Source organism: Trifolium pratense, linkage group LG4 (assembly GCF_020283565.1).
Source record: "Trifolium pratense cultivar HEN17-A07 linkage group LG4, ARS_RC_1.1, whole genome shotgun sequence".
NCBI lineage: Eukaryota > Viridiplantae > Streptophyta > Magnoliopsida > Fabales > Fabaceae > Trifolium > Trifolium pratense.
In genome coordinates, this window is record NC_060062.1 from 19,484,244 (window position 1) to 19,493,793 (window position 9,550).

Genomic DNA, 9,550 nt, shown 5'->3' on the forward strand with positions numbered 1-9,550 from the left:
GGGAGGGGAAGTGAGGGGAGGGGAGGATAATATTTACGTTTGGTTCAAAAGAGGGGGAGGGGAGGGGAGGTGAGAGATTTTTACTAAATATGTGTTTGGTTCACATGGGGAGGGGAGGGATTCTAAAATTAATTTATTTTTTTATCCTTGTCATCTTTACAAAATCTCAACATTTTAAAATTATTCAGTATTCACTACATAAACAATTAAATATGAAAACTCAATAACCGAAAACTCCAGAAATAATCAAATGCAAAATTCTAACAAAATTTTTTATGTTCAAAAATATTAGAGCACTTCTAAAATATAATGTGTAGAATATGAAAATATGTATAGGGATGGCAATTTGACCCATACCCAGTGGCCACCCGCAAAAATTACCCATAACGGGTAGGGTAAAAACCCGCATTTTGGGTACGGACACGGGTATGGGTAATTACCCGCAAAAATGAACGGGTATGGGTGCGGGTACGGGTACCTTAGTACCCACCCCGCCCCATACCCACATAATGTATATATATTTATTTTATAATAAGATATGTATATCAATTTAAAAAAAATACAACAACTATTAAACTATTACACATTTTTAATAAAAATGTTTATTTATAATATAATACAAACACAATGTGAATATGGTAACAAATAAATGAACTTTAACATGAGATTGATAAAGTTTTTGTTTATAATTTTTATGAGTCGACATTAAAATCTTTAAAAAAAAATAATTATATTAAAATGATATGATATTTTATAATCAATCGATTTATTTTTAGCAAAAATGCGGGTAACGGGTACGGGTATGGGTACTTAGGTACCCATAGGGTATGGGGACGGGGGCAAAGGTTGTTACCCACGCGGGTATGGGGATGGGTATTATAGTACCCTACCCATTGCCATCCCTAAATATGTATAAAACAATTTATTGATAGTTAATTTTCCTAAAAAAACTTGTTGATAGTTTATATATATATATATATATATATATATATATATATATATATATATATATATATATATATATATATATATATATATAAAATATGTATAAAACAATTTATTGATAGTTAATTTTCCTAAAAAAACTTGTTGATAGTTTATATATATATATATATAGGGGAGGGATCAAATTACACTGGTGTAACATTTGAGTAATGTTACACCGCTCAATAACGCTTTAACGAATACAAATTTTACAAAATCCACCGTTTGATTGAAAGTTTATATCGTATAGATCATCTATGTTAGAATTTATAAAAATCCAAAATTGTTTGATATGTTATTGAGACCGATCAAGATTCACGGTATTCAATAAAAACAAATAAACCGTCAATCTTGATCTTCCTCGATAACATATCAAACGATTTTAGATTTTTGTAAAACTTAACAAAGATGATCTATATGATATTAATTTTCAATCAAACGGTGGATTTTGTAAAATTTGTATTCGTTAAAGCGTTATTGAGCGGTGTAACATTACTTAAATGTTACACCGGTGTAATTTGATCCCTCCCCATAAATATATATATATATATATATAGGGGTTTTCTAACTTAGACCCTAGTTAGGTCTAAGTTAGCAAGGTGTACCTTTTGAGTTGGACAAAAATACCCATTTTTTTTTTTGAAACAATAGAGCAACTGGGGCATGTATGTAATTTGCATCATAAAAATACCCTTTTTTTTTTTTTGAAACAATAGAACAACTATTACATTTTTTAAATTTCTTCCAAATTTCGACCTCATTTTACGTGCGAACCGAACGCCGATTTCAAAAACTAATACCGGAAACCTTTGTAAAATTGAAAAACGATCAAAATCCATATAAGGAACGTCGAGTTTCGTTGAGTATTGAGGGAGATCGAACCGGGTCAAAAACCGGGTCGCACGACCCGTTTCTGCATAAAACGGGTGGGAGGGACGATGAACAGTGCGCGTCGCCCAAGCCCACTCTCACCGGCGGCGCGTGGGGGCGCGTGCGGCCTCAGGGATGCTCTATTGTTTTTTTATTTTTTCATAATAAAATAGTAGATAATATTCTGGAAATTTTGGTATATTTTATGAAATTTTTGGAGACACGAAACTATTTTTAGTTAATTAAATGAGTAAAAAGGTAATTAAAAATATTATAATTCCATAAAAAATTTCCAAAATTTTATTTAAAGTACTATGAATTATTTAGAACCCTCTTGTGTACCTCACTCTCCCTAGTTCAAGTCATGAAATTATTTTCACAAATTCCGCTGATTATTTAAAACCATTTAACAAATAATAATAATAATTTCATAGATTTGTACTCTGAAACCAATTGTGTTTTTATTTGTTTCTAATAAAATATTAGATAATATTCTGGAACTTTTGGTATATTTTATGAAATTTTTTGAGACCTGAAACTATTTTTCGTTAATTAAATGAGATAAAACGGTAATTAAAAACTATTGTTTGCTTCTGAAACCATTTAGCTGGAAGAATGGTTTCAGAGAGTTATACTGTGAAACCATTCTAGCAGTAAAATGGTTTCAGAAGCAAACAATTAAAAATCAACTCCCCTGAAACCATTCTATCAGTGAAATGGTTTCAAAGTACAACGCTCTGAAACCATTGTACCAGCTAAATGGTTTCAGAATGGTTTCAGAAGCAAACAATTAAGAAATTACTCACTGAAACCATTCTACCAGTAAAATGGTTTCAGAGAGTTATACTGTGAAACCATTCTACCAGCTAAATGGTTTCACAGTATTATATAAAGATAATTAAAGGTAGTGAAAAATTGAGTTTTTTTTTTTGTGTCCAAATCAAACGAACCAAGTCTCTATTTGTAGACAAAAAAAAATTATGAATTTTGGTATAAAAATAAAAAAATAAAAAATTAATTTACAACGAAATAATTGAGTTTAAAGTATTAAATGAAAAAAAAAACACGCCAACCACCCAGCAGTTGACACGTGTCCTGCTTTTTTAAAATGAAATTTTCTCTCTCCAGGCGCAGATCTAGTGTGGTGCACGCGCTGGCTTATCATGGAGATGGATGATCTGGACTGTCTGATTGATCCGACAGCCATGATGAGATCATCTCTTGGCCGTCTGATGGAAATCAACGGTCTGTAACGGTGGTCCTGCGGTAGGCGCGCGACACTGGATCAGCGCCAATATGTTTTTTTTTTAAAAAAAAGAAAGGGTATTTTTGTCCAACTCAAAAGGTGCACCTTGCTAATTTAGACCCAACTGGGTCTAAATTAGCAGCCCCCTATATATATATATAGTGCAACGAATTAAAAAGTGTTCATTTTATTATATATAAAAAAAAAAGTATTCATTCCAAAAATGTTGTAGGATAGGTAAAAAATAAAAACAAGTATCTTGTAAAAAAAAGTACATTAAAACAAAAAAATAAAAATAGTACATGTAAAAAATAAATACAGGATGTTGGCAACGTAAAAAAAAATGGCAACAAGCAAATAACTTAGTATGATTTAATATAAATTTTAAAAGGAAAGTTTTGGTATTTTCAAATAAATATGAGGATAATTATGTCAATGTAATTAAAATTATAATAACTCATCTCTCCTCACCTCCCCTCCAAATCCCCCCAATTTGGGGGGAAGCAAAAATTGGTCATTGGAGGGATTTTGCTCACCTCCCCTCCCCTCCTCTCCCCTCATAAAATTTGAACCAAACACAAAACATTTAAAATATTCCCTCACCTCCCCTCCCCTTCCCTCCAAAAACCCCGAACCAAACATACCCTTAATTAAGGTATGTTCACGAGGCATATACCATTTTATTAATTCAATTATTAAGGGGTAAATTATAAAAACCTAAAAAAATAGTAAACAAAATGAAAAGGAAAGTATTTGATTGGTGAGAATATTCTAAATTTTGAACAAAATAAATTGACCGTCCATCAATTGGAAAGTTAAACGTAACTTACGATAGTGATACCTAAATAAAGACAACAAGTAATAAATAACCTTACGTTACACTTACACTACACAATAAACAAAAATTAAACCGTTCTCTTATACCATCTTCTCTTCTTTCCCTTATTATAACCTCACTCATCTCACAAACACAAAACCAAAATAAATCCTATTGCAACGCTTTTCATTATTCATTCACAAACCAAATCCAAAATGGATCAAAATTCCAACGAAATTCTCCGTGAGTTCCCTAACCTCTTCCGTCAATACAAAGACGGCCGCATCGAACGCTTTATCGGCACCGAAATCACCCCAACGGGCAACGATCAATTAACCGGCGTGCAATCCAAAGACATTACCATCAACGCCGATACCGGCGTTGGAGCTCGTCTCTATCTCCCACCAAACGCCACTCCTTCTCAAAAAATCCCTCTCTTAATCTACATTCACGGTGGCGCTTTCTGTATCTGCAGTCCTTTCAGTCTAGGCTACAACCGTCACGCCAACAACATCGCCGCAGCAGCAAACGTCGTAGTTTTCTCCGTTCATTATAGGTTAGCACCGGAACACCCTCTTCCTATTGCTTATGATGATACATGGGAAGCAATTCAATGGATATCAGAAAGTTCTGATCCATGGCTCAAAGATCATGCTGATTACAACGTTGTTTTCTTCGCCGGAGATAGTGCCGGAGCCAACCTCGCACACAACATGGCGATGCGAGGTGCTTCCGAAGGTTTTGGAGCATTAAAGCTTCAAGGAATAGTGTTGATCCATCCTTTCTTTGGAAATGATGAGAAAGATGAGCTTATTGAGTATTTGTATCCGAGTTATGGTGGATTTAATGACCCGAAAATACACGCGGCGAAGGATCCTAATCTTTCGAGTCTTGGAGTTGGGAGAGTGCTTGTGTTTGTGGCGGAGAAGGATTTTTTGAGAGAAAGAGGGAGGAGTTATTATGAGGCGGTGAAGAAGAGTGGTTGGAATGGGGAGGCGGAGATGGTGGAGACGGAAGGTGAAGGTCATGTGTTTCATTTGTATGAGCCTGCTAAGGAGAAATCTGTGAATCTTGTTAAACAGTTTGCATCTTACATGACGCAGATTGAGAAAGACGTTCGATCCTCTTCGTCATTGTGAACTTAATCAAAATAGCATGTAGTGTCCTTGTTGTATATTGACACGAGTACACGACATAAATACATGTGATTATGTTCAATTAGTATCGCTAATTAATATTGTATCTGATGTATGTGTCAGTGTTGATATTTCTTAGGATTAAACAAAATTTTATGGTTGAATTTTAGTCATTGGGATGTGGACAATTGGACCTAAATAATTTATTGTCGTCCTTTGTTATTTGCTTTTTCTATAGCTACTAGTGGAGTAATTTGTTTCACTTTTGACTTTTTGGTTGTAATTTTGAAAGCTAGAGTACATGTGTGTTGAATTCTTGATAGCCGTGTGGGCTGAAATGAATCTAGTCATCTACTCCCTCCGTCCCAAAAAGAATGACCCATTTTGAATATATGCACTATTCATATATATTGTTTTGACCATATTTTTCTACTAATAAATAAAAATAAATATTAACATATAAGATGTTGTTAGATTCGTCTCGATGAGTATTTTCAAAATATCAATTTTTTATAATTTTTACTATTATACAATTAAAGATATTAGTCGCCAAAGTTATGCATTGGCATGCGTGTTTCGGTCAACTGGGTCATTCTTTTTGGGACGGAGGGAGTACTATTTTATTTTGCAAAAATATTGTTTGTTGCATACGGAAAATAAACACAAATGGATACGGTCTACATACTCTTCACGTATGGAATTGGATCTGGTGCAGTCATTTTTCCATGCAGTCGTTTAATAGTCGTCCGATTATGATCGGACAGTTTAAACAAATACAGTCAATATATAATAGTTTAAATCATAATCGTCTGATCTTAATCGAACGGCTATAGATATCCTGACTGCATGACTGCACCGAAAAAGAGACTGCACGGAATCCGAATCTCCAAGTATATTTGATCAAATGCCAAAAAGTATGATGTCAGTTTTGTTTGCCTTCCCTACTATTGACGGGCCTGAGTTAGGGAATGAGGGAATATTCAAAAACGAGTCTCTATTTTAAGGGATAATTTGGTAGAAAATTAGTGTTTGAAGTAAGATTGTCAGAATCGGATCGGTCATCGAACAGGCGAGCTTACCGGTTTAATTAATATATAAATAAAAATATATGAATAGTTGCTTAATATTTCATAATTTCACACATTAAAAAGATAAAATATCACAAGTCAAAATAAAATAAAACTTATAATTCAAACCAAATGAAAAACAGATGAAAAACAAAAACATTTCCTATTCCTACGACGTCGTTGTTTTGTTTCAGAATTTTTTTTTTTTAAAAAAAAAAAGGTTAAAACAACGTCGTCTTGCCATGTTTTTTTTTTTTAAAAAAAAAAACAGCAAAATCGCTTGGGCCGGTTCAACCCCGGTTCACGCGTTTTTTTGTCGGTCGGTTTCCTGTCCGTTTTTTCTTAAAACCAAACCGTTTTCATGACCGGTTCACGGTCCGACCGTCCGGTCCGATTTTGATAACCTAGGTTTGAAGTCATGATCACTTGTCATGGTCTTTTTAACATTTGTTATACTTATGATGATTCATAAAAGACATTTGTTATACTTTTCAACTGGTCGAATAAACCACTAAATTAATCATTCATTTACATGTCACTAACTTTGTTAAAGTTTATACATATTGGTCCTTTTGATTCTGTTAGGGACTATATTGATAGAGCCGTTCAAAAAAAAAAAGACTATATTGATAGTAAGTTTATTAAGTTAGACACATGTTAACGTATTTCTTATTAAAATACAGGGACTTAATTGTAAGTGGCAAAATATATGAAATAAATTGACAAATTAATAAAGTCACATAACTTTTTGAGTCAAAGATATATTTGAGATTGCCTTATAGAGTCAAAGACCAATTTGCTGGTATTGTTTTCTAGAATATAGTTTTCTCTCAATTTATTTAGTCTTTTACCATTTCCTCTCACATGTGTATATTTGGTTCCACTTTTGAAAGAGTCAAAAGTAATTTTAGAGGTAGAGAATTGATTTTGATATGTTTAGTTTTTTAGAGTAGAATTAATATAGTCTAAAAAAACTTCGAATTTTTTTTGACAAAAACAAAATTATATTCATTCATTCAAATTGATAAAATACATCAAATACAACCACATAATCAACATCGCTAAAAACGTAAAAGATGAATCTGCAAACAAACCCCACAACATTCAAGTTAATAGCATACAACGATAAAATGCCTACAACAAATAATATGATAAAATTAGAGGCACCAGAGTATTCATGCCTCCAGATTTGCAGCGTTGATGTCCAAATCATTGGTTGAATCTGTAATTAACTGAAGCCGAATTTTCAATAGAAATCAAATGAACACCGCAACAATACGGGACAACAAAAACGTCGCACAATAACAACACAACGCCGCACTCAGACGGCGAAATCACAAAAAAAAACACCAAAGAAAAAAACTTGATCAATGTGAATATCACTTTTTTATATTAAAAGAAGAAAAAAAAAACATATGTAGAGGGGTGATTCTTGATAAAAAAATGACCTAAAATCACCCATCTCCGATGAACAAAGGAGAAGAGTGCTAAGGAAAAAGAGAGAATTTTTTCTCACCAGAAAACTAGGGCCAGCAAGAACAACAAAAAAAACTACTTAAAACTAGAAATCGTACTCTCTTATTCCTAAATAAATGACATAGTTGATCACACTGTCAATGCACAATTTTGATTATTAATAATTAATATATTTAGTTATCTATTACTGCATTACAAATTACAAAAAAAAAAATTATATTTTAAAATATTCATCGACACAAATCAACCAACGTTTTATATGCTAATAATTGTATTTTTATATTAGTAGAAAATATGGTTAATGTATATTTTATAAATTGCCCACATAGTTAAACTATTTCATTTATTTTGAGACAAAAGAGATAGTTTTTATTTTTAGACAAAAGAGACAAAAGAGATATGTCTTTGGGAGCACTAGTTAAGAAAACAAAAAGATGATATAATATTGAAAGTAGTGATATTCAATAGGTGACAACTTGCCTACCCATTTTATAAAATTGGGCTAGGTGACCCATCTTAAATGTCTTAATTATATTGGTCCACCAAATTATCATTTATAATATTATTAAAATATAGTTAATTTTCAATTGTGACAACACAACTTTTAAAAATTGTAAATACACCTATGTTTCAATTCATGTTTTCTATCATTCTCTTTGGATATTGTTTTTTTACGCATCATTCATCCATTCTCTTCCATATTCTTCCTCTCTTGATGTGCATCTTTAGTATTCTCAAAAATCTCTTTTTACTTCTTCTCTAAATGCATATTTTTCTTCTTATTCAAATTCTTCTCTTACATAATGGGTAACATGATTTATATATCAAATTCGGGTATTTTCTTCAACAAATCTGAATAGTTCTTCAATAAATCTGGATATTTGTTCTTCAAATTATGACAAATTTTGATTTTAGTATTTGATTTAACACATTTTTAATTGAAATTAAAATAAAAAATGTATTAGAAATTATTTGTATGATGTTTCTGAGTTATTAAATGTGGTTTTTTATGTTAAAATTGGCCTGCAACGTGCGAGATCTAGATCTGCGGCGGATCAGAATTCGGGTCAAAGTGACCCGCTAGAGGTTGAGGATGAACTTTCTTTTCTGTCGTTGGTTTTAACGTATATATATTAGGATACGAAAGAGAGACATAACTAATACATTTGGTGCAGCGGTTACTCAACTGGTTATACAATGAAGAGGTTCTGGGTTCAAGTCTTGTTTAAGGCAATTTTTTGTTCAATTTTATTAATTTTTATTTTAAAAATAATTAGATTTTTGTGTCAAAAAATTAATAATAATTAGATTTGTTCCTTCTTTTTTGACAAAAAAAAAAAGCTAACTTGGACTAACAATTATTATAAATGTGAAGTTTAAATTAACAAGATTGAAATGTCTTATTGTCGAAATTCAAATGTTTTATCAATTTCACTATCATATTAAAGTTGGTTTAATCTATGCATAAAAAATATAACACAACAAAAAAAATGATGGTAAATTGATTTTTTTAAAATTATTGGTTGCGAGTTCAATCCTTGATTAAACCAATTTAAAAATATGAACTAAGTATGGTAATGTTCTGAACTGGGCCAAAAGCTGGCCCAAATCTGCTCCTGCTCAGACTACAAGAGGACGACCCAATAACACATGGCCTCCTCGTCCACGTCAACACATGATGTGGCCTCCTCGACACGGCATCACACCACGACTATCACGTGCTCTTCTACTCAAGGACGGCGCGTTCGCGGGTTAGCCCGTGGTCCGCCTTTTTTTATATATAATTAATTACAAAATTTATCAGATATAAATAACTTGGTTCATGTCCAAATTCAACTTTTTTAACCACAAAAAAAAGAAAAAACTTATTCTAAAACCTAATTATAAAAAGCAACAACACACTCCAATTTTAATCAAGTAGACAACAACACAAAACATCGGGATTCAGGTTCTT

General features: G+C 32.2%; 1 protein-coding gene across 1 annotated transcript; it reads left to right on the forward strand.

The window, feature by feature from the left end:
* The first annotated feature begins 3,844 nt into the window (after positions 1–3,844).
* Positions 3,845–5,505, forward strand: LOC123924285 (2-hydroxyisoflavanone dehydratase-like). The gene has a single exon (XM_045977126.1). It carries the CDS (start codon positions 4,133–4,135, stop codon positions 5,054–5,056), a length of 924 nt encoding a protein of 307 aa, XP_045833082.1. The 5' UTR covers positions 3,845–4,132; the 3' UTR covers positions 5,057–5,505.
* The last annotated feature ends 4,045 nt before the right edge of the window (positions 5,506–9,550 follow it).